Here is a 26,479-nt window from a genome sequence, read left to right as displayed (position 1 = left end):
GACTGTGACGTCTACAGCAGAGAGTAAGAACAGTGAGTAACTGTTCAGTTCTTTATTTTCAATTCTTTGATAACACTATGTAACAAATTTTTACTTTTTTCTTGTGTTATTTCTCCATTCTTTGTAACCCAAATAAAGAGAAAAATACCCCATCTTAGCCATAGTTTGGGTTAGTTTTGGGCAGTTTTTTTTTAGTAAAATGGGCTAATTTTGAGGTTTTCGTTCTCTTAAAACCCCAAACCCAAACTTCTATTTTTTAAAAAAATTTTTTTATCATTTTCCATCAAGAGTAATTCCAAAAAGTCATTCACTACCCAGAAACAAAAATCGTGTTACACAGTGTAATACAAAAATGAGCAAAGATGATTTCTCATACTGTGTATTTTTTATTAAAAAAAAAACAAAAAAAAACACTTGAACACGCACCACCTTCAAACTCATAGGCATGGACTTTTATCAGGAGAAATAAATATAAAATGGAGCCTGGAAAAATGAAGCATGGAAAAAAAGGATGAAATAAAAAAAAAAGACATGGAAAGTGAAAAAGTCTAAAATAAAAAGGTCACTGTAAAAATGAAGATAACAAATATAAGATCATTAATCCTATTTCTAGACATTAACACTAATTTTAAATCTAATGTCTTGTATTCGCAGATCCATGTGCTTCTTTCTAGACATCAACACTCAGAAATAAGCGAAATTCACTCTAGATTATAAGACCATTTTGTTTTGTTTTTTAATTCATTTTTAAAAATTTATTCATTTATTCATATATTTATTTTTTTGTTTGGTGGATCAAGTTTATCAAGAAAAAAAAACAAGAAGAAGAACCATGTCAGGTGACAGAAATGACAGAAAGAAGACCCGTGAAACCCAAGATCCTTTCTTTCTACAGTCGGCTGGTTTACAAATAAATAAAAAATTGAATACCCTACTCTGCCATGTGTGAAGAACTGTAACACATTCACACTTTGTGGAAATAGGAAGTACTTTGTACACTTTGTACCTGATTGTTTTCACAGACAGAGTAAGACTGTGACACAACGTTTTCCATATATATTTGTCATGCAAAACAACAACAACAAAAAAAAAGCCAGGGTTACAACTGTTACCTGCAACAACACCTGATCTGTCCCCAAGTTAGGTTAGGTTTTTAATTCACGTCCCAAACCGCACACTGTTGTAGTACATTCAAAACTGCAAAGAGTTGCATTAATGTGCGGTTTGGGACACAGCCACAGCTATCACGCAGTGATGGTGTGTAATGACACACTGCCCAGCAGCTATTAGTCTGAAAGGGACTGTAGAAAGTCACAGAGCCGCGCATCAGGATTCAGAAATAAGCAGAAACGAGCCGGTGGAATTACTCCAGGAGGTTAACTACCCCCGTATAAATATTGAAGAAAAATTAAATATCTGTTAATAGACATACCTGACTAATCTTCTTTATCCAGGTAATGATTTCAGAGTCGTCTTCACTCCGCAAGTCTTCCTCCAACAGAACAAGTGACTGCGCGTAATTACGCAGTTGCTTTCAGAGCTACGGCCGGGTGTGTGTGTGTGTGTGTGTGTGTGTGTGTGTGTGTAAGGGTCTGGCAGTGAGTATCAAATAAACCACCCATTCACATTTCTGTAGAGGCTACCGTAAAGCTCGCGCGCACTCCGTTCCGACACGTCCTCCGCGGGACCGTTCAGTCATGTTGTGGAAAGCCAAAGGGTTCATACACGGCTTCAAACAGGGCGTTACAAAGGATCATTCATTGTTAGCATATAGGTGTACAAAACAATGCATGCATTATAAAGGGCGTAAATCGCTCACTTTATTGTTAAATGATTTTATGATAAGACAAACAGCTTAGGGTGCCGTAGGTAGAGGTGCTGCCTCACAGCTCTAGGGTTCAGTGCTGAGCTCAGGTTACGGTCTGTGAAGAGTTTCACATGTTCTCACCGTGTCTGTGTCTGGATTTCCGTCTGTGTTCTCAGATTTCCTCCTAAAAACATATGATTAAAAACTGAGATAGACTGTCAGCCCCCCCCACCCACACACACCACCCCCCACCCCCAAGACCCGTGGGTTATTGCTGCATCACTCCGAGTGTTCCCAGGTTAGGCTCAGAATCTGCTGCACCCCTTCCCAGGATTAACCAGTTACTAGATATTAAATATGTTACTAGAGAATTTAAACCAGATTATAATAACTAAGGTACTTTAATTAACTTTGGCCTTCTTCTCTAGATTTGCTGATAATGTCAGTCATTTGCATTATGAGAATTTACCAAAAATATTTTCAAATGCAGTCAACTTTAGCCAAGTCCATGTGTAAAATTGGTTACACATTGTTAACTGAAACCTGATATATAACATCATCACTGACTGACCCTAAGTCAAGTAATGGTATTATATATCAGGTCAGTTTCTTGGTTGCTGTATTTAAGATACAAAAAAAAGTTTTAGAACTATATTTACTTCAGTTTGATCGAGTAAAATGAGTGGCACACTGGTGCAGCAGGTAGCACTGCTGGCTCAGTCCTGCTTTGAAGGGATGTAGGTGTTACTTTGTTATGTGATTGACTGACATTTTGACAGTTCCCAGGCTTTCAGAAGCAATTAAACTGGAGACCTGTGAGAAGAGGCTCGGACGGGTTCAAACAAATCTATAATGTAGAGCACAGCAAAAAAACAAAAGACAGAAGAATAACTGCTTTGTCTGTTACTTTCTAAATTAATTTTATTTTCTAGATAGATAGATAGATAGACAGATAGATAGATAGATAGATAGATAGATAGATAGATAGATAGATAGATAGATAGATAGATAGATAGATAGATAGATAGATAGACTGTTACAATGGCACTTGTCAAGGTGTGGAATATATCAGGCATCAAGTGAACAGTTAGTTCACTTGGTTCACTAAGTTGAGGAGTTGGAAGCAGAAAAAATAAACAAGTGTTAGAATCTGAGTGACTTTTGACAAGGACCAAAGTGTAATGGCTAGACGACTGGGTCAGAGTGTCTCCAAAATATCAGGTCTTGTGGGGTGTTCGCAGTATGCAGTGGTTAGTACTTACCAAACGTTGTGCAAGGAAGAACAACCACTGACTCAGCAGCATGGTCATGGGTGTCTAAGGCTCACTGATGTCCCTGGGGAAAGAGAGCTAGCTGTTTGGTCCAGTCACACAGAAGAGCTTCTGTAGCACATGTTCCTGAAAAAGTTAACACACACAAGTGCATCGTAGCTTTCCACCACGGAAAAAGTGTCTACGATGGGCATGTAAGCATTAGAACTAGCCCATGAAATAGTGGAAAAAGGTGGCCTGTATTGATGAATCAAGTTTTCTTTTACACCATGTGGACGGCCAGGTGCATAGTGAGTCTCTTCAAAAGCATCCTGGAGCTATCTTTCAATATTTATGATCTATCTTGTTCTGTCATGTTTGTAGTCAAAGTGGTGGTTTTCAGATGATATATTTTAATACACACTCATCAAGTCAGCAAATTCAGCATAAATTTGGTTTGACTTGAATAACTGACAAAACCTGTGCATGCACCCTGGCTAGTACTATGGGTGCTTCATACTGTCATTTACACTGACTGAGACAATATAATGGACATACATGATCAAGCATAACATTATGATCACTGACAGTTGAAGTGAATAATGCTGATTATCTCTTCATCATGGCACCTGTTAGTGGGTGGGATATATTAGACAGCAAGTGAACATTTTGTCCTCAAAGCTGATGTGTTAGAAGCAGGAAAAATGGATAAGCGTAAGGATTTCAGCGAGTCTGACGAAGGACCAAATTGTGATGGCTAGACGACTGGATCAGAGCATCTCCAAAACTGCAGCTCTTGTGGGGTGTTCCCGGTCTGCAGTGGTCAGTATCTATCAAAAGTGGTCCAAGGAAGGAACAGTGGTGAACCTGTGACAGGGTCATGGGCGGCCAAGGCTCACTGATGCACATAGGGAGTGAAGGCTGGCCCGTGTGATCCGATCCAACAGACGAGCTACTGTTGCTCAAATTGCTGAAGAAGTTAATGCTGGTTCTGAAGTGTCAGAATATACAGTGCATGATGGGTCAGGGCTGTTTTGGCAGCAAAAAGGGGAACAACACAATATCAGGCCATAATGTTATGCCTGATCATTGTAAGACAACATTAGTGCAAAATACGCACACAACAGATAGAATACACAGAACAACACACACTAGCTAGACCAAACAGTATTGGACAGATTATATGGATTATCTGAAAAAGAGCTGAATATAGCAGCATGTGACTAGAAACCAGTGTAAGCAATTGTCTGTAGAGCTGCTGAGTGGCGTGTTCCCCCAGTCTGAGGTCGCAAGTTGAATCTTAATCACAGGAATTGGTGGCCTGGAGCAAAATTGCCTGTGCTCTCAGGGTAGGAGGAATGGCATACACTCACTCTCCTGTCACTCACAGCAACACTAGCTACTCACTCATGTATGTGGGAGAGGGCTTGTATGTGCTTTGTTTTGACTGTGGTGGATACGAAATGGCAGGTGACCAAAACGGGAAAAGATGTCACTACAGAAAGTTTAAGTGAGGAAAAAAATTATCCCAGGAGCAACAGGATGGAGAAAAGTGTCTCATAGCAGTATCATAGCATTGTCTCTGAGGGTATAATGCCGTCCATGAGAATGGTATGTATATCTGAATTTGTTATATTTTACACTATTTGATAGAAAATATAAAAGTTAAGAAGAATACATTTTAAGCATGCATCTAAGCAGGAGCATTTGAAGAAGAAAGCATCCTTATACATGACTTCATTCATTACTAAACATCATTCCATGCTTCTTGAGACACAAACCACCCCTTTTGCCCCCTGAGGGAGAGATACCATCTCACACACAGCAAGCGCCTGCCTGTGCAAGCTCATATACAGGGTGTGTGTTAGTTACGGGGCTTTAAATATAGACAAGGCTTTACGTGATTTTACGGAGTGTGTGCTCAGTGGGCAGTTTTTTTAAACAGCAATGGGATATTACACTCCGATCATCACATTAAATAAAAACAAAACCAATTAAAAAATTTAGTCTAAAACTAAATAAGTCAATTCTCCCCCTCTGAGTGTGTGTTTATGTGCTCCTGTCAAGATGTCAGGTTAATTTATGACCCTTGTCCTTGTGGTTACATGTTAACTCTATTTTCGTTATGTACTACTGCATAATTTGGAGTGTGACTGCTTTATGAAATGATATTAGTATTCTAGGTTTTAACCATAGGGGGATAAAGTTGATGAGCCACACAATGAAGCTATGGGAAAGAGTAGTGGAAGCTAGGTTAAGGAAGGTAGTGGAAATTTGTGAGCAGCAGTATGGCTTCATGCCCAGAAAGAGCACAACAGATGCAATTTTTGCTCTGAGAATGTTGATGGAGAAGTATAGGGATGGTCAGAGAGAGTTGCACTGTGTGTTTGTAGACTTGGAGAAAGCGTATGACAGGGTGCTAAGATAAGTGCTGTGGTACTGTATGAGGAAGTCAGGAGTAGCAGAGAAGTATGTCAGAGTGGTGCAGGACATGTATGAGAGGAGCAGGACAGTGGTGAGGTGTGCTGTAGGTCAGACAGAGGAGGTGGGACTGCATCAGGGATCAGTCCTTCTTGTTTGCTATGGTGATGGACCAGATGGCAGAGGAGGTCAGACAAAAGTCACCTTGGTCAATGATGTTTGCATATGTTCTGTAGTGAGAGCAGGGAGCAGGTGGAGGAAAACCTGGAGAGATGGAGGTTTGCGCTGGAGAGAAGAGGAATGAAAATCAGTCGTAGTAAGACTGAGTACATGTGTGTGAAGAAGGTACAGGAGTTTAAGTACTTGGGGTCAACAGTCCAGAGTAATGGAGAGTGTGTGAAAGAGGTAAAGAAGCAGGCAGGTTGGAATGGGTGGAGAAAGGTGTCGGGAGTTCTGTGTGATAGAAAAATATCAGGGGGAAGGTGTACAAGATAGTGGTGAGACCAGCCATGCTGTATGGTTTAGAGGCAGTGTCACTGAGGAAGAGACAGGAGCCAGAGCTGGAGGTAGCAGAGCTGAAGATGTTGAGGTTCTCTTTGGGAGTTACACAGTTGGACAGGATTAGGAAGGAGTACATCAGAGGAACGGCTCATGTTGGACGTTTGGGGGACAAAGTTAGGGAGGTCAGATTAAGATGGTTTGGACATGTTCAGAGGAGGGAGAGTGAGTATATTGGTAGGAGAATGTTGGACACGGAGCTGCCAGGCAGGAGGCGAAGAGGAAGGCCAAAGAGGAGGTATATGGATATAATAAATGAGGATATGAAACTAGTGGGTGTAAGTGTTCAGGATGCAGAAGATAGGGATAGGTGGAGAGAGATGATTCACTGTGGCCACCCCTGAAGGGAAAAGTGGAAAGAAGAAGAAGAAGAAGATAGTTGGTTTTAACGATGATCCCTTATTAGGTCAAAATGATCAATAGGTATCTTAAAATAATGTAATATTACCACAGCTAAAGAATTATTAATCAAGAATTGTTAATTATTAATTATATTAATCATATATCAAAAGAGAGAGCAAGATAACATAATGCACAGCTTATACTCTTCATGCATAATTCACACAACTATACTTTGTGTCTATATTTATCTCAATTCACACACACACTTTAGCAGGTATTATTTGGTATCTTAATAAATCAGGGCTTTGTTTCTCCTCCCCACCAGCAGACATCATATTCTCCAGAATTCACAGCTTCTTAGTCACCTCTTGGTTTAAACTTCTATAAATAGATGCAGAACTTTGCAGAGTTTTGCCAATAGGTTCCATTGTTGGAGTATTGAGCCACGTCCTGTGTTTTGACCTTTGTCTGTTTTTTTCCCCTAAACATCTTGATGTTATTTTTTTACACACAGATTTGATCTACTTTGATTCTTTGATAGATTTTGGGAAAATGGGAAAATGATTACACATCCACACACGGATCCTCACTCGGAATTTTTCCTAATAGAGCCCCAGCTTCACATTCATTACATAATCAAATATGAACTAATAGCCTAATCATGACTATTCTGACATCATTTCCATAACTCCTTTACTTGTTAGCATACTCCAGTAGGAAACATAAACATATCTTGGAGGTTTGACAAAATTTGGTTTGAGGAAGGAAATTGGATACAATTAATTTGCTCTTATTTTCCTTCTGATTAGTTGCTTTTTCCAACTGGTGAGTCAGCTTGAGCAGCTGCCAAGTGAATCGTATGTGGGGAATAAAAATCATTCTTCTGCACTTGTGATTGCCAGCGCTAGCTCTGGTTTATTCTGACAGAACCCCTAATTGGGGAAATAGTAAGCAAAGAAGATGAAGAAAGTAAGCAGAGAAAAGAATTTTGTTTATCTTGCTTGTAAGAACAGCCTGAAACCAATTATTCCAAAGCGCAGGTTTAAGTGTCAGCCATTAAATGAATAATGTTTGTCTTGATGTGGTTTTGCTCTGCTGCTCTGTCATCACAGTTAATCAGTACATCCAGAGCTTTTTTTTTTTACATACAACAAAGATTCAAGTGTCAGAATTATGGTAGCATACTTCTACACACAGTCTCTTGTTATTGCCATATGTGTGTGTGTGTGTGTGTGTTATGAAAAGCTTTTAATACGCTCCCATCTACATTCTCATGAATACGCTTCTCCAGTCAAGGGTATGCGTGTGGCCTATTAATTTTTTCCTACGGCTAAAGTTATCCATTACTTATATTCATTTACCAGATGCTTTAATCTGATGTGATCTGCAAGTGGGTCCAAGCATAAATGAAATACATGTATTTGTATTATTCAATATTCACAAGAAACAAAATGAATAGTTTTTAGGGTTTTTAGGAATAGAGCTGCCCAAAATAACACCGTTTTGACCCTTATTTCAGATTACGGTGGTATGTTGTATTTGCATATTTCGAAACCAGCTTTGAAATCACTGGATTGTTTACAGGTTTATCTTCAAGGTTCATATCACCTGCGATCAAATGACTTGATGATTGCGCTCTGCTTTCAGTGAGAAGACACACACTGAGGTATTGTGTACGAAAAGGTTTACAAAAGCATGACAAACAATTTCCTTGAAGATGATTTCACTTTGATGTTCCACTTGTGAGAGCTGAATAAAACTACTTCTGCTCATCATTACACGAGCATCCAAATCTTGTGTCATTATCAGATTTTGAGCTATTTATAAGGAAAATGTTTCGGTACGATTAACTGTCATGCAGTGGCTTTATAATGAAGCAGTAAGCCATGAGAGGGTGTTACGGTGTGTGTTCCAGAGACATAATTACGGGTAAAAGTGTTCATCGAACCTGCTAATCTGTAATAAAAGCACTGTAACACAGCTTTAAGTGACACTACTTTGATCAAAAATGGGGGGAAATAGTATGATAAAATCCGGTGCTCAATAAATAATTGCATTTTATTATTAATAACATTCAATATCAACAATTACTCTGCTGCACAATACACACCATTCAGCCATTATATTAAAACCTCTTACAGCTGAAGTGAATAGGTGGTGGGATAAATTAGGCAGCATGCATTTAGTGTTGGAAAAATGGGCAAGTTTACGGATCTGAGTGACTCTGACCATATAGGGCCATATTCTGATGGCTTGATGAGTAGGTGAGAGATTCTTCAAAACAGCAGGTTTTCAATTTAACTGAATTCAATTCAATTTTATTTGTATAATAGGAAATATAGTACAAAAAGTTCAAGATTAATATTAGACTTTTTTAAATGTTTTTGTATTTATCCCTAATGAGCACACCTGAGGCGACAAAAACTCCCTTAGATGCTAAGAGAAAGAAACCTTGAGAGAAACCAGACTTAAAAGGAAAGGCTAACACCAGAGAGTGTGAGGACTTGTGGGGTGTTCCCAGTATGCCGTGTTCAGTACTTACCAAAAGTTCTTCAAGGAAGGACAACCGGTGAACCAGTGGCATGCTCATATGTGTCCAAGGCTCACGGAAGACACAGCCTATCTGGTCCAATCCCACAGAAGAGCTACTATAGAACAAATTGTTTAAATAAAAGGTTAATTCTGGCTATGATAGAAAGTTGTCACACACACACACAGATCTGACATCACAGCTTGCTGATAGCTGAGTACCACAGCACACCTTCAGAGGTCTGGTGGAGTCCAGGCTGTTTTGGTGACACAACGGAGACCTACACAATATTAAACAAGTGGTTTTGTTAAATGTTATTGGCTTTGTTTGTCATGTGCAGCAGATGTCTGAATCCAGTTAAACATTCATCTAGCTGGGAGAGAGGTTGAGAAGAAATGTTTGAACATTAACAAAAAGAAAAGTATTTATCATGGTCGTTAGAGAGAGCAAAAATAAAAACGAACATGACAGGATTCCTGGTGCACACAGTATAAAAAAACAGCTATGTTTCTTTGCAGAACAGAATATCCTCACGTTGCTTAGTATCTCTTTAGATGAAACCATGTTTTGGTTGAGAGTTGTCTGTGATGTTTGGTTTGTGTAGTGTGCACATCACTATAGTCACAAAAGACAGATTTAAAGCGATTGTATATTGTGAACAGCAATAGTGGAGCAGCTGTATTAGTTTAAAACCTGGGGCATCAATACAGAATTTATTTATTGTAATGCGGTCACATGTGTGTGTATTAAAACGGCTTTGAAAACTGTCTATAGATCTGAAATGATCTATTAAGTATTAAGTGCCACATTATGTGTGTTAATGTTATTTGTGTGTGAAATGCTATGCTGCCTTCTTACACACGGCTTGCTTGGAAAAGAGATTTTTTTTTCTCTCAATGAATAAATAAAGGTTTAAATAAATAAATAAAAACAATTTCTTTCCAAAATATTATTTTAATCACCGAGCATCTGTCTTCAGTCTTCTGTGATAAAAAGGAAAGACGAGAGCTCGGCATGGCTGAGTGTTTTCTCTAACACACCTGCTTCAACTCTTCAGGTAATTACCGATCCTGTCGTGAACTGAGTCAGGTGTGTTACTGCAGGGAAAACATCAAACACTGAGAGCACATGGTAATTGAGAGCCTGTAGACTAAACAGAGACGCTGTGGCTTGAGCAGACTGATAAGCTGTTTCCAGTACACTGTAGCAGTCAGTAGAAATTATAGGGGTGTTCGGTGATAACGCAATCCGAAATAGCTGCACTGTTTACATTATGTTATACTGGCATACTGTTACAATTCTGTACGTTTCTACTGTGTGCTGAGGATTTCGGAAAAAAAAAAGATCCAGATCCAACGGGGGGATTTAAAGATCACGCATGACGTCGTCTCTTTAGAAGAATATAAAAGGGAGACTGCTGATGACAATAGCGGCATGTTTGAGCGCATCATATCAGTCCTGTTAACAACCGACGCCCACTGTTGTAAATTCCAGCTTTGTGCTAGCGCCATACTTTTCTTTCCTCCATGCTGTGTAATACTTTATGCTAGCTTTGTTACTTGATTTTTAGCGACATGCAAGAATTTTGTTCATATGTAAGCATTTTATATTGGCTCATTTGTACATAAACATACTGTATGTAGAGATCAGACACCATAACTGCACTCTGGAATTAATGTATAAAGACGGCACTGGTGCTTTACTATTTATCAGGGCCAGCAAGGCCTTCTCTGCTGGCGTAAACAGCAATGATCTGAATCACTGACTTGAATTTTAATATATTTAATTTATTTTTCCATGTATGTGTATTAAATTATTCCCAATAGTCTATTCTCTACATTTCATAGCTTTTCTCTTGGTTGAGCTGCTTCCAGTAGTGTATATTTATGATAAGAGTATTTATCCAATCATATTTCAGCTAGTGGCTGACATCATGTGTTGCCCGGCTCAAAGGCCTTCAGAATTAATAGTGCAGGTGCCCAGAGCTTAAAATAAGTGGCAATGAAATTGTTACATTAACCAATCAGATTTCGAGTTGGCGTCACTGGGGCCATCTAGCAGGCATACGATTACGTCAGCAATTTCACGTCTTTTGATTGGATAATTGGAGTAGTCAGAGGCTGCGAACCACACAAACTAAATAAAATATATATATTTTAACTCACAATGGCTGACAGGGGAGAAGAAGTCGATTTGGTCACAGATATCATTACAAATGCAAGGCGGACTGTAATAAAATTCCTTGTGAGGTGTGAAATACTGTAGCCTAATTTCTTTTTTACTTTGCTATTTAATGGTTGATTAGTATCTATTGCCGTGATAGTACTGAAGTGGATTAAGGAAGGACAGCAGTGAAGGCCTAGGTGTGAAATGCATGGCCTGCCACTGGTGATTTGTGTATGTTGGGAGAAAGGGAAGGAATTGTTCTCTACATTCATTTTTATTTGAAATAGAGAAGCTACTTTAAAACAATGCTGTTAGCAATTTTTTTCAAATTAGTATTTTGTCATTACTCACTGTGATGTTTAAAAAAAGTCAAAATGGAGGATCTGGTGTCTGGTCTCTGTGATATGATGAGCCTGAGGCTATCTACTAGTTTTTAGAGATGAGTAAATGAGTTTATAAATAGTAATGCTACTCGGTAATTTCACTAAACGAAGCTGGCCGAACAAACTAAATTACTGGTTTTGTCATATGTTGATCAGCTCATGTAAGAGATCTTTGACTTGTAATAAAGACTGTCATTTGAGGTTTAACTGGTTGCATTGGGATGAATGTTGCAGCCTTGCTGAGTACTAGCACTGATCCATCCAGTAAAGGAAAGACACCTCCACAGGAACGCCTCTATCCTTATACTATCTGACAGTGGATTATTCTCATAGTAGTGGTGTGCTAGCATCAGGTACAGGGATATGTGTATCAGGTGCAGTAGTGTCACTACAGTAGCGTTACTGAGGTGGAATCACACACACACTCTACATCTACGAGTCAGTCTAAATGTAAGTGTTTGTCTGATTATGTCTGTCTCTACTGCCATCTTGTGGCTGAAAGAGCACATTGCCGGTTATAAAGTGGTACATAATCTAGCCTAAGGCATACAAAGAGTACACAATGCTTAATCTTACATCAAAATTAGCCGAAAGGATCCAATATATGGCAGCAAAGTGTAGTTGAATCCTTTACCCAAACACCTGAGAGCCATCAAACAATAAAAAGATATAATTTGGTTAATATTTCAATTCACATGTAATCAGCATTTGATCATTTTTTATGTGTAATAAAACGTTTGGGGCGTGGCCATCAGTAGTGGGTGGAGTTAAGTTGAAATAACTGCTTCTCAGTAACTTGCAAAGCAGAAATTTGTGATAATATAGATGTAAATTACCTAATGGAAAAAAAACCAAAACATGGCCACCGTTAGCCTTTCAGATTGTAGCAGACGTCTTACAAGGTTAACACTTCATCTTCATTACTTTTGTGTGGTATACACACTCTACACATATGCAGCTTCACTTATAATGGTCACTGAAAGCCTTTTCGAATATTCAGCTCCGACCCAATCAGATTTAAGATCATTTGTACAGTGGCGGACCGTCAGGGCCAGCAAGGTCTTCTCTGCTGGCCTAAACAGCGGTGATCTGAATCACTGACTTGAATTTTAATATATTTAATATATTTTTCCATGAATGTGTATTAAATTATTTCCAATAGTCTATTCTCTACATTTCATAGCTTTTCTCTTGGTTGCGCTGCTTCCAGTAGTAGTAGTAAGACACCTATGCCAGAATGCTTTTCCTGGACTAGTTCAGCATTTAACACTGTCATCCCTTCCAAGTTAGTCACCAAACTTGGAGACCTGGGCATCAACGCATCACTATGCAACTGGCTTCTGGACTTTCTGACCAACAGGCCCCAGCATGTTCGGATAGATCGCCAGTGCTCTTCCACCCTTATTCTTGGCACCAGAGTACCACAAGGTTGTGTGCTGAGTCCCTTCCTCTACTCTCTCTTCACCTATGACTGCAAGCCTGTAAATAGTTCCAACACAATTATCAAGTTTGCAAATGACACCACGGTGATTGGACTCATCAAAGACAACGATGAGTCAGCTTATAGAGAGGAGGTGGACCGTCTAGCTGTGTGGTGTGCTGGCAACAACCTGCTGCTCAACACTGCGAAGACCAAGGAGTTCATAGTGGACTTCAGGAAGGAGAAAGGTGACACACACACACACCTATTCATCTCAATGGAGAGGTGGTGGACCATGTCACTAGCTTCAAATTCTTGGGTATCCACATCTCCGAGGATCTCTCCAGGAGTAGCAACAGCTCCAGTCTGGTCAAGAAGGCTCACCAGCGCCTCTTCTTCCTGAGGGCTCTGAGGAAGAACCATCTCTCTTCAGACATCCTGGTGAACTTCTATCGTTGCACCATTGAGAGCATCCTGACCAGCTGTATCACTGTCTGGTATGGGAACTGCACTGTGTCATCCCGGAAAGCGCTGCAGAGGGTGGTGAAAACTGCCCAACGCATCGTAGGAGTTCCACTTCCTAAGATCGAGGACATTTACAGGAAGCGTTGTCTCAGCAGAGCACGCAAAATCATAAAGGACTTTTATCTCCCTGCCAATAGACTCTTTGCCCTCCTGCCCAAGACTAGCAGGTTTAGGAACAGCTTCTTCCCCACAGCTGTTTCTTTGCTGAACTCTGCCTCCACCCGATCACACACACATTGACTGAGCACATTATCAGTGTATATAACCTTTTTCTGTATATAACCCTTTCTGTGTACAGTTTACATATGTGTACAGTTTACATATACAAATTATTTATCATAGTATACAATATCTTCCTCATTGCACACATCTAAATCATTGCACTCATTGTACATAACTCCTCTGTATACTGTTTACATATTTAATTATTATCATGGTATACAATACCTTCTTTATTGCACCACCTATAATCATTTGCTCATTTGCACTCATTGCATTTACTCATTGCATTTACCTCCCACTGTATACTGTTTATATACTGTTATATATGCAAATTATTTATATATTTTTGTATATTGTTTATATATGCAAATTATTTATTGTTATATACTTATTATATTATGCTATTATTATGCTAATTAGTTGCACTGCGAAATGCACTTCTGGTTAGATGCTAACTATATTTCGTTGCCTTGTACCCACATGTGCAGTGACAATAAAGTTGAATCTAATCTAATCTAATCTAATCTAATCTAATCTAATCTAATCTAATCTAATCTAATCTAATCTAATCTATATTTATGATAAGAGTATTTATCCAATCATAGTGCAGGTGCCCGTAGCTTAAAATAAGTGGCAATGAAATTGTTACATTAACCAATCAGATTCCGAGTTGGCGTCACTGGGGCCATCTAGCAGGCATACGATTACGTCAGCAATTTCCCATCCTTTGATTGGATAATCTGAGTAGTCAGAGGCAGCGACCCGCCCATATACATTGTTTCTATATTCACTGTGTCTCATTTCGGATGCTGCGTCCTCCGGAGATTGCAGTTTGCTGCATAAGGCATCAAGAATGTCTTTTTTGAGAAAAGTAATGAAATGGAATATTCCTTGTGACGTGCGAAATACTGTAGACTAATTTCTTTTTTACTTTGTTATTTAACGGGTGATTAGTATCTATTGCCGTGGCGTCCAGGGGCGATTCTAGAATTTTCATTTAAGGGGGACTCAGTCTCCAATGAGGGTATAATAGTAAAAAAATAAAAATAAATCAATAAAATAAAACAAAGGTTTGACTAACAGGGAAGGATAGTAAACTTATTGCAGCATTCCACTGTATTGCACAGATGTGTCTAACATTTGAGTACTGAACAAGCCAAATACGAGTCTTCCTGATCACACACACACACACACACACACACACACGTCCTCTGATCCTCGCTCTGTGACGCCGCGATTTGCGGATTGAAGAACGTGCTGAAAGACGGGGAGGAGCCGAAGTCTGCCTCCATTATCATATGAAATTTAAAGGGGACTGAGGCGATCACCAATTTGTGTACAGTTTATGGAGAATCGCAGAATTTTTAGGAGGGCTGAGTAGAAAATGGCCTAGCGATGCCCATGGTGGCGTCATAATGATGGTATAGAGGTGGATTAATTCAGGAAGGACACCAGTGAAGGCCTATAGGTGTGAAATGCACGGCCCGCCACTGCATTTGCATAATATACGAAACCAATTTTTTGCTCAACGAGAACTTTTGATTCATCTTCAAACCAAAATACTGGGTATAGTCAAACCTTCAATGTATATCAAGAACAGAATAACATGATACGTGGTGTGATCTGTAAAGAACATGGCCATCATATGACAGTCGATTTTTAGGGGTGGAGTTCAATTTACTCAGAAGGTTGTAAGTCATGGTTGATGGCAAGGAATGAGAATTTGAAAGGTATGCTCGAGATAGGAATTGGAAAATGGCTGTACTTGGAAAGGGATTTCTCATGATGATTTCTCTCTTTGTTGTTTCGTATGAAAAGCTGCTTTAAGACAATGCTCTTTGTTAAAAGCGCTATACAAATAAAATTGAATCAAATTGAATTGTATCATGATGAGACACTACCATCAGCCAATCAGAAGTGACTGTTGTTGTCTGCGTGGAGCAGTGTTCTCACTGATGATCACTGATACTTTCACCCTGCAAATCACTGCTTTTGGCATTATTATTTTTATGTGTATAACAGACTCACAATATAACGTTTACTTGCTGCTACTGCATTTTTCCACAAGCCACAGTGTCATGCTGCTATATATATTACAAACATATACGTTATTAGATACCTGATTTTTACAGTTTCTCAAGTTTGCACATTCCATTTAGTTTCGTTGCACATGTTTCTTCGGTGCTATGTGTCCTGTCTTGTATTGTTTTTTTGTACTTCCTGTTTCTGCACTTTATGTAGCTAGGAAAAAAACATCTGTCCTAGCTCTCTGCTGTTGTTCTGTTTGTAATTATATGTTGTTTGTGTAGCACCAGGATCCTGGAGAAACGCTGTTTCAATTTACTATGTACTGCGTCAGATATATGTGGTTGAAATGACAATAAAAGCTTATTGACTTGACTTGTCTATCATTATCATTATTATTATTATTATTATTCACTGAGGACGAGACAGGAGTCAGAGCTGGAGGTAGCAGAGCTGAAGATGTTGAGGTTCTCTTTGGGAGTGACACGGTTGGACAGGATTAGGAACGAGTACATAAGAGGGACAGCTCATGTTGGACGTTTGGGGGACAAAGTTAGGGAGGACAGATTAAGATGGTTTGGACATGTCCAGAGGAGGGAGAGTGAGTATATTGGTAGGAGAATGTTGGACATGGAGCTGCCAGGCAGGAGGCAAAGAGGAAGGACAAAGAGGAGGTATATGGATGTAATAAATGAAGATATGAAGCTAGTGGGTGTAAGTGTTGAGGATGCAGAAGATAGGGATAGGTGGAGAGAGATGATTCACTGTGGTGACCTCTGAAGGGAAAAGTGGAAAGATGAAGATTATTATTATTATTATTAATAATAATAATAATAATAATAATAATAATAATAATAATAATTAAGTAAAACACTAAGACAACATGATTTAAATGGCGAACCATCTGAAGGGTTTTTTTTATTAGCCAAAGTCATTTTTGATCATCAATTTGTATTTAGTAGTTTCAACCAAAAAAAGAAAGAAAAGAAACGAAAAACAATCCTCCTGCTTGAATAATCACAACTGAAACTCGGTATCAAAATGTACTGTTCTTGAACAATATATACACACGCACTCAGGCCTGAAGTAGTCCTAACGATACACTGGAGTGTGAGAATACATGAGTCAGCCTGAGAGTTGTGCTTAGTAGATTTCACATGAAGTGTGTGTTTATATAACAGTAGGAATATTATGCATTATTAGAGTTAACGTTCGTGTAAAGAAATGTCAATTCTTATGGAAAATGGAAATGTGATGTACACTGTATTTAAAAATAAAATAAAATTAAATTAAAAAAAAGAGTGTTACAGTAGTCTGTTCGGTGAGGTGCTGAAATACGGCGTGTGTGTGTGTGCAACAGGTACGAGACACTTCATAATAAGTTAATATCCAGTGAGAAGGCTAGCTGGAAAATACAGCATGGGCTCTGTTCCATTCAAACTGTACCCTTCAATACTTCTCCTAAACACTTCAGCCTAGTGAGTCCCCATAGCACACAAAAAGAGAAAAACAAAACATAAACAGAAAACCTTTCTGCAGTGCAGTAAACACAGTGACTAACAGAGAAGGTCTTGTTAGCAGTAGGAATGTCAGGGACCAGCTGAAGCATGTACATGTGTCACTACACACTCTTTACTCACATCCAGGATATTTATAATCTCCTTTGCTTTTTGTGTACAAAAAGATGCCAGAAAAGATGTTAGCAGTTCCAGACTGTAGGTCATTAGCATCCAGGCTAATGCTGAAAAATGCGTCACTGTGAATGCAGTATTTACTGAATAAAAAAGTAAATAAAGTAAATAAAAGTAAACCATTTGCATGATTATGGTCAGTATATGGATTTTTTTTAAAAAACTGTAGAATTGTACACAAATTCTTCGGGAATGTTCTCTCTGCATCACTCTTTCCGCAGCACTCTGTCCCTCTACATTAATTACTGCAGTTTCCGCATTTTCTGGAGTGAAAGATGTTTAAGGAGGAGCGCAGAATTTATTTACACTAGATACTACGGATCACTGGAACTGATTTAAAGGATATTTTTCCGAGATGTGTTTTGTTGTCTGCTTTTCTAAAGCACTAAACATGTTCGAGATCGATTTATCTGCTGTTCATAGTTTGTATATCGACTACTATCATCTAATATCGGGATCGATTTTTGTTGCTTGCTGATTTTGATTTCTCTGGCTACAGCATTAAGTGTGACATTAGGTTGTTTCAAATACACACCAGGTTGCCAGTTTATTAGGTACAACTAAAAAGTTTCCATCAAGTGTTCTTTGTGTGGAGCTTTAAATCAGGAGTCTATTCTATTTTTCCTGCAAAGGGCTGCTGTAGGGGCATTACCTCCAAGCAAAAGCCTAATAAAGAGAGTCTAGTAAAAACTAAGATCAGCTGATTATCCAGGTGGAGTCAGGTGTAGCTCCTGCTTGAGTGGAATACAAACCTGCATCTACATCAAACCTTCGCAGAAAAAATTAAACACCCCTGCTGTAAAGGTTCGATGAAGAACCCTGCAACAGAGACCTAAAGATAAGGGTAACTTTATTTTGTAGCTTTATGAAAGCTTGTGAATCGCTCTCTACACCTTCAGTATTACTAAAAAGGATAAATGATCAATGAGTATTCTTAGCCGAACTGTGCATGATGAATAGGATCTTCCAGAAGCCTGAGACCTTACATAATAGTTAGGAAATTGGCAGCTGGTATGCTCTCAGATATAGTCAGACCCCTGATGTTTACTGCTTTCATTTATTCTTATGATGTAAAAGCTTTATTCTAGTGGTTTAACTGACTAATTTTGTTTACCGCCTAATTTTGTGTATCAGTTCAATTTAGCATATAATATGCCAGCCAGGTGAAAACAATAATAAGTGTAGGAGCAGGTGAGACTGGACCTCACACACCTTTAGCTAAATGTACCTAATAAACTGGCATCTTGGTGTATATCAACTAAATAAAGCTAAATGAGTCAGTTATATATAAAGATACTGCTTTTTATGAAGATGATGATAGTGTCTTGATGCTCAACTTTCTCTTCCAGAGCAGCTTTTGTAACAAAACCCTCCCTGAGTGTGTTCTGTGATTATCTCAGAGCTGAGAGACATCTTCTGCTTTTCTGCTCCTGATCTGATCTGGCTCTGGAAAGACTTCTGCAGAGTGTGCTGAGCTGGAGCTTTGAAGTGAACTGTTATTCCTTATAGGGTTTCACATGATTACCAAACTCTCTGGATTGTCACAGTTATAATGTACACCTCTCTTCACTGCATATCTCCTTGAGAGAGAGAAAGAAAGAAATCTCTCCATACCGAAGAAGAAAAAGTACATTTTGTGGTTCGTGCAAAAAAAAAAAAAGAAATATATACCAGGGACTTCTGTTTAGTTCTAATCTTAGCTCAATCTTTTCATATTCAAAACCCTACTTAATAAACCGAGCTCAAAAAATATGTATACACTATATACATATAAAGATTTTATATGCTCATGGAAAACTAAATTATTAAAATAATATGGATTTTTCTTCTTCTTTTCTCTCCAATTCACGCTATTGACAAGCATGGTTAAATACATGGGAAAAAAAATCTTTCTGTACAATATTAAATGTAAAAATATTGAAAATAAAGTGTTGCTGTTAACAATTAGGATTTAAGCAATGAAAACAAATTAAAAAAAAAAAAAAAAATTGTAGTCAGTCCTTAATGGGTTGATCAGTATAAACACCTGGAGCTGGTGGGAGCTGCCAAGTGGGTTCAGTAAAGACGCTGAGGGCAGAGAGTCACAACGAGTAAACACACACTGGACAAACCAAACAGATCTCACATACACACACACACAAACACTTTTCTAGATAATCAGCAATTATATTTTCCATCCATCCATCCATCCCTCCATCCATCTCACTAACACTCACTTTTCCATTCCACTCACACTTTTTGAGTCCATATCTTATTCTCTCTCATTTACACTAAACATACTTTTTTGTTCTCTCCATATCACTACTTCTCTCACCCTATCACATTCTTTCTCCCTCTCTCTCTCTCTCTCTCTCTCTCTCTCTCAGAGCAGCATCGACTCCTGCATGGCGAAGGCCTCTTGTCGGTAAGGAACTCCTCCAAACACTGTAGGCATCTGTTTCCTGCTGGTCACGGCTCTGTAGTGCATCACGTTGTCTGAGATGGGCCCTGGTGGGAAGCTGAACTCCTGACCTCGATGTACAGGTGAGAGCTGGGCTTTGTGAAAGCTTGATGAGCGGGGTAACCCACCCGGAGTACGCAGGGGCGCTACATTCACGTCTACCTCACCGTGCCAGCCTTGCCCTTGCCACTGCTTCTCATAACGCTGATCTACGTGTCGAGTAGGATGCCTCGGGAAATGGCCGCTTTCGACAAAGCTGTCCATCTGGCCTACAAAATCTGCATTTATCGGCTGGCGGCGGTACGTGTTGTAGCTGCTATTCATCAGGGCTTTTTCTGGCGAGCGATTGGGGGGTGTGGAACGTACTGTAGTACCGTATGCCCTCTCATCATATGCCATTCCGTATGCTCGATTTTCTGGCTGCATTTTAGGATAGGGGGAATAACCAGGCATCATACCTGGGGTGTAGTGTAAAGGCTGTCGAGGGTCAGGCATCAAGGGCATGGGTGGATTTTTAGGGATTCTGAAAGTAGGTGCAGTGATACCACCACTAGAGGGCCGTGTAGGGCTTTCATGTTTAACAGGTGGTGGGATGTACTGATGAGAAGGTTCGGAAACTGTCGTAAAACATGGAACGTCTGCAACATCTCCGTCGGACACTGGAACATTGTCATACTGTGAGGCGTTGGAGCCACGGTCAGTGCCGGGCACGAAGCCTCTGGAGCGAGGGCGATGATGACGCGGCTGTTCACTGGCCACTGATATGGCAGGAGAAGAGGGTACCGTGCTACCGAGGTTCATGTGGCCCTCCATCATGGCCGCCAGTCTGCCCTCGGACGGTTTTACCCAGCGTGGTCCAACGTCTCTCCGTCCACCGGGACCTACGTTCAAGTTCTGGCTCGATGACGTGTGCGTCTTTCCGCTCTCATTGGGTGTAGCTTCTTTGGTCCCTTCCCTTTTGCCTGTCTTTTGTGGCGTTTTATCTGCCGAGTCTTTTTTGTCTCCATTTGCAGAAACCATTGTTTCCGTAACGGCCGTGCTCGGAGACGGCAGAGCCTCCATCCGCCCGTTAGCGATGTGATTGGCTTTGTCTGGCGCCAATCCCTCAGGCTCTGGTGGAAGCTGGCCCAGTGGCTTTGTAGGAAACTCCTCATCTTTACCTAAACGGAAGAACATAGAGAAGCTCATTAGTGCACAGGCACGTAGCCAATGACAAACGGCGCATAGCATTTAGACAGAAAAGGACCGAAAATGACAAATAGCATTTTTCAACCTATTCAGCTCTCTTCTCTATTCATTGTCTGTAGTGTGTGTGTGATAGATTTCCATGCACAAGAAATTCAGCACATTTTCCTGTACTGGAAAAATTATTCGGATGCAGCTACAGATGACAACGAATCCACAATAAGACAAACAAGGATGAATGTCTCACCAAAGCTGCTCTTGTACAGTTTTTGTGTAGACCAATACAATATAAAGTAATTTTGCTCTCCTTTAAGCTTCCCTAAAGCATCAGCAGATTATTCACTCTGAAACAAACATCTATAATATTAATTTCTCAACATCTATAACATTAATTTCTCAACAAATCTCTACAGAATAGCATTCTAAGTGAGTTTTAAATAATCAAGTTTTACATGATCTATATTAGGATTTATATGAATCAAACTACAGATCCAATGTACTGATGAGATCGATACAGATTAGGTTGAAAAATGCTGTAGGGTTTGAAGAGTTTCATTCCAAAAAGTTGTATATCTATTTTTTAGACATTTTTGTAATGAAAATGCAGAACTACATTCTTTACATTCATTTCAGTTCCTTTAAGCTCAGGCATGTGTAAGGACATATAAATGTATTTAAATATATTAAAAAAGAAAAGAAAATAAAGCTTATTTCAATCAGAAAAAAACAAAATCCCATTAGGTTATAAAATGTAAACAATGTTAAAATCACTGCAAAAAAATTCAATTATTATATAATTGCTTTTAATATCCTTCTGAGAAAAAGAAATAAAAATTTTAAAAACAAATAATTTAGGATTGAAAAGAAATGCTGAGTCTTCTGTATGAGTCCTTTCACATGACTTTAGATGACATGACCCTCATGTCATCTACCTAGATAAAATAAATCTATAACAGATATCACATTTTTTTGCAAAGAAACTCCTCCTCTATCAACCGAGTAAACATACATACAGTATTTGTTTACAGTGTGATCACGTATAATCATTACATTACATATGAGCTAAATGATAGAAACACAAAGTGAAGATTTGGTGTGTAATGCATTTCAGAAACCAACCTCATCTCATAATCACACACAGCTCTGCGAAAACAATACTATTCAACTGAAACAAACAGTAAAGTGTAAGCAGTCATGCAGCGGGACATCCTTCAGAGAATCAAAATAAAAAGGTTAGTATCCACATTCACTGTGAAAGGGGGGGAAAAGAAGTCAAGCGACAGCTCTCACCACATCAAATACAAGACTTGGGAAACAAACACTGATCACAGAGTCATCAAGATATATAAGTGAGGCCCGAGTGAAATACAGCAGGATGTGTTGAGAAGTGCTTCTCGTGAGCGGACACACGGGTGACACACGGGCAGGTGCACGATATTCATGTGTGGAATAGTAACAGATAAAACAGACAGGCACATTGAATGGACACTGAGGCCTGGGTCGTTAATTCATACTGCTTTTTCCTAAGTTAATACTTTTAATTACTGGAAGATTTGAAATTCCCTTGAAGCAGTCACACATGCACATTTCTACTGTAATGTAGAGCTCTGATATCTCATATCTGATACTGACTCAGTTTAGAGAGGCTCCTTTATTGCTTTGGCTTTCTCACGGCTACAGGTCAGAGCGAAACAGATCGATATTCAGACACTTTTACTTAATTAATACACTTCCATTGCATATATCCAATCCAAACTTACACACATAATGTCTTTTGACGTTGTGCTTGGAAATGTGAACAAAAGATTAAGCAGAGATACACTATATGGCCTAACGCAGGTCCTGACCATCACACCTACTGTATACGAGCTTGAGGGACATTCCATTCCAAATACCATGGACATTAATATGTAGCTGGTCCACTTTTGTGGCTGTAAGAGCCAAAGGTCTTTTGAAAAGTTCAAAGTTTGTGGAAAATCTGTGTGGAAGTTATGTCCATGGAATATGCACTGGAAGTAGATTAAATAACAAAAAGAACAACAAAAAAGTGTCCTGTTTCTCTAAATTCTAAGCTTTATTGTCTCTCTTGTAATATTTTTTGTAATATCTTGTAATTTCTATCTATCTATCTATCTATCTATCTATCTATCTATCTATCTATCTATCTATCTATCTATCTGTCTGTCTGTCTGTCTGTCTGTCTGTCTGTCTGTCTGTCTGTCTGTCTGTCTGTCTATATCACCTCTAGTAACAGTGATTTTGGATATTTGTGTCCTAGTAAGATTTTATTTTTGGAACACGACAGATTGAGCGCCTCCCCATAGCGCCACCCAGGAGACGGGCCATTATACTGTCAGGCGATGATATGTGGTCTAAAATAGTGAGAGCACACACACTAATCACCTACCCTCATCTGTCCTCACTTCATCAAATATCCTGATACTAATGACTTTATCCTGCTCTGAAAACATCTGCTTTCAAGCACAGAGTGTTCCTGAAAACATTTCGGGGTCAGACAATTTTTACAGGAATAAGAAGAACACATACAGAGGCTTTATCAATGACAAAAGGACAGACGGCAGGATGTGTACGAGCATGAGTGTGTGTTCGGTTTGCAAGGTGCAGAGGGCAAGGCGTGGGACACACAGGAAGAGGATGACTGACACACAGACACCGTTGCCCACCGGTTGTGTTTGATGGAGGGGGTTTTGTCCCCTTTCCCAACCGCACTATTGTTGACTGGAGCCGAGTTCAGTTCGGAGGGAGAGAACGAGAAGATCAAGAGTCAGACAGATTAGATAAGATGGAGAAGTTTAGACAAGAAGAGCAGACGAGAAGAACGAGAGTGAGAAGCATCCGAGAGTAGATCAGATGAGAGAAAACGAGAGTGAGAAGCATCCGAGAGTAGATCAGATGAGAGAAAACGAGAGTGAGAAGCATCCGAGAGTAGATCAGATGAGAAAAAACGAGAACGAGGTGGATCCATGAGGAGATCAGATAAGAAGAAAAAGAGATAAGAAGAACAAAAGTCTGTGAGATGATTATACAAGGGTAAAAAAAATGTAGATAAGACAAGAATGAGATTAGACCAGATGCAGAAAATTAAATTAGACACCCAAAAGATTAGAAACAATGCACTGTAGTAGTCATATATATATATATATATACATATATGTGTATATGTATGAGTGTGTGTATATGTGATGAATATGAGACTCTCTATAACTACTAGACAACAAGTTTATATATATTATATATTAATATAATATTATACTGTCTCATCTATAAGTAGAAAGCAATTCCTGCCGTTTGTGTATTTGTATAATCGTGTGTGTGTGTGTGTTTGTATGTAAAGGGACATTCAGTGCTATCTAATAGCTGCTGTAAGCTCATGAAGCACTCTTCTCACTACCACATGTGACCGTTACCTGGAGGAGGAAGCTCTAGTTTGGAGCGTCTGAGTTCAGACATAGAAGTCTGGAGCTGCTCGATTACATAGTCGTCGTCGAAGAAGAAATCCTTCGAGAGGGTAACCTGGAGGAACTCCACAAGGTCCTCCATAGAGAACTTCATCAGGGTCTCTGGGCACACACATAGACACACACTCTTGTATTGCTGTACTTGAGGTGACCGCATGTTCTCGTAAGGTCAATTTCACAAACATACACAGGTGCCATTACTTTTGTGGAGCTTGAGGATGGTGTAGGACATCGCAGGCAGGACTCTCTCTCCTTCTAGAATGTAGATGTCCCATATCCTGAGTGTTAACGTGAAAGGGGTCTGTCAAACAGAAAACACACACAAACACACACAGTATAAATGTGCACTATCTATGTGGTTGGTGATTCCAGCTGTGTTAAAGCTTCTCCTTTTTTAATGTCCTTATTAATAATTCATAAGCAACATGAGCTATGGGGAAGCCCCATAAATACACAGAGCTCCAGGGGGCGGAGCCACATTCTATAACTTTGTATTGATATATTGGCTTGATAGTACACTGCGATAAAAAATGGAAAATAGATTTTTTCTTAATGTTATTCTGGTATAATCTCTATAATCTCCTCTCTCTCTACACCCCTCTGTCTCTCTATATCAAACTGTCTCACTTTCCACATGCCTGTTCATATCTCTCTGTCGCCATCTCATCCTTTATGTCCTTATGTGTCTCTCCATCTCCTACATTCTGTCTCTATCAGCCTCCCCGTCAATTTCCATCTTTGACACTAACCCTCTCTGTCTATCTCTTTGTAATGCTGCATTCAACTTTTCCTACACTGTCCTGTCTGTTTCTCCTTTACATTCTCTTTCTGTCTGTCTTTACGTCTATCTGTCTTTCTGTCCATATCTGTTCTTCTCCCCATTTCTTGGTCAGTCTATCCTTTCTTTTCACCCTTGCCCTCTACTTTTCTACATAATCTTGTTTGTCTATCTCCTTCTCCTCCTCTCTTTCTCTCTCTGTCCTTCTGTCCATCAGTTTTTCTTTCTTTATCCATGTCACTATCTCTCCTGGTTCCTCTCTGTTTACCTTTGCTTCCACTCCCTCATTCTTTCACATAGTTTGTCCATCTCTCTCTATCCTTCTGTCTTTCTCCCTTTAAGTCTGTTTCACCGGCTTCACCTAAAATGATATTCTAGAAGTTTTCCGAACTGAGTATCTGAATCCTTTTCACCACTGCTGCAGTCTCAGCTGCAACTTTAATGTCATCCTCTACAAAGATAGGAAGCTGGGGAAATACTTACTACACTGAACATATTGTATGTTATTATATAGTTTCAGCCCTAACATCAAGTAATACTTTTCCACCAGTTTCTGACTGGATTGAGAATGCTGTGTGTGTGTGTGTGTGTGTGCGTGTGTGTGTGGCTCTTACCCGATCCAAAAAGCACTGAAAGAGCCACTTCATGGTATACAGACTGGTGAAAACTTCCTGGTTGTCCTGTAGAAGGAAACACATACCAACAGTTACAAAATTTAGTAAATGACATATTAAAGGGGCGTTTATGAAGTGATTATACAACAGGCGACTCTTCATTTGCTGACACAGAGCCATGGTTCCGGCTACACACAGGTCTGATATGACCTTTCCTGACCCACAATTCTCTATTCTGATATCTTCATGTCTATTCCTGTGTTTAGTTTCCATTCAACACAACCCAAAACTCTACTGCTTCATATTTTCCTTCGGCTCATTCATTTTAAAATGACAAAAATGACTATAATCATATACATAAATTCTACAATACACGATAAATATTTACTACAATAGCAGTCACTGTACACCCACCATAGATAAACATAAAGCACCATCAGCAGTTTGTTACGCTATTGTACATGCAAGGCTTACTCTGCTCACTAGAGGCTTGATAATTAGCTTAAGTGAATCAGTTCATACACACACACACACACACACACACAGACACACACACACACACGCAAAACCCCCTTGGGACTAATGAGTTCCAATTTATTATTAATGTTACCTTTCATCACTGAGCTTACCTATTAATTAATCA

At 39.3% G+C, this 26,479-nt stretch overlaps 2 protein-coding genes across 7 annotated transcripts in view; both read right to left on the bottom strand.

Annotated features, from left to right (window-relative positions):
• Nucleotides 1–3,144, bottom strand: part of cpm (carboxypeptidase M) — a 52,374-nt gene extending 49,230 nt beyond the window's left edge. The window contains exons 1-2 of one of the 3 annotated variants that reach the window (XM_058417387.1): nucleotides 3,070–3,144; nucleotides 1,433–1,991 (exon numbers count right to left, since the gene is read on the bottom strand). The gene's annotated coding sequence lies outside the window, so the exon portion shown is untranslated. The remainder of the gene's footprint in view (nucleotides 1–1,432; nucleotides 1,992–3,069) is intronic. The other 2 variants (XM_058417389.1, XM_058417386.1) reach the window with 2 other exon arrangements.
• A 13,404-nt stretch (nucleotides 3,145–16,548) lies between these two features.
• The window catches only part of usp6nl (USP6 N-terminal like), a 62,431-nt gene continuing 52,500 nt past the window's right edge, over nucleotides 16,549–26,479 (bottom strand). For all 4 annotated transcript variants that reach the window (XM_058417127.1, XM_058417124.1, XM_058417125.1 and 1 more), the window contains 4 exons: nucleotides 25,837–25,902; nucleotides 24,646–24,745; nucleotides 24,394–24,546; nucleotides 16,549–20,940 (listed from right to left, as the gene is read on the bottom strand). In XM_058417127.1, the coding sequence (XP_058273110.1) occupies nucleotides 19,703–20,940; nucleotides 24,394–24,546; nucleotides 24,646–24,745; nucleotides 25,837–25,902 (1,557 nt within the window). In that variant the 3' untranslated portion in view covers nucleotides 16,549–19,702. The remainder of the gene's footprint in view (nucleotides 20,941–24,393; nucleotides 24,547–24,645; nucleotides 24,746–25,836; nucleotides 25,903–26,479) is intronic.

This window comes from Hemibagrus wyckioides, linkage group LG19 (genome assembly GCF_019097595.1).
Source record: "Hemibagrus wyckioides isolate EC202008001 linkage group LG19, SWU_Hwy_1.0, whole genome shotgun sequence".
In the NCBI taxonomy this organism is placed as follows: Eukaryota; Metazoa; Chordata; class Actinopteri; order Siluriformes; family Bagridae; genus Hemibagrus; species Hemibagrus wyckioides.
This window is presented reverse-complemented; position numbering and strand designations above follow the sequence as displayed.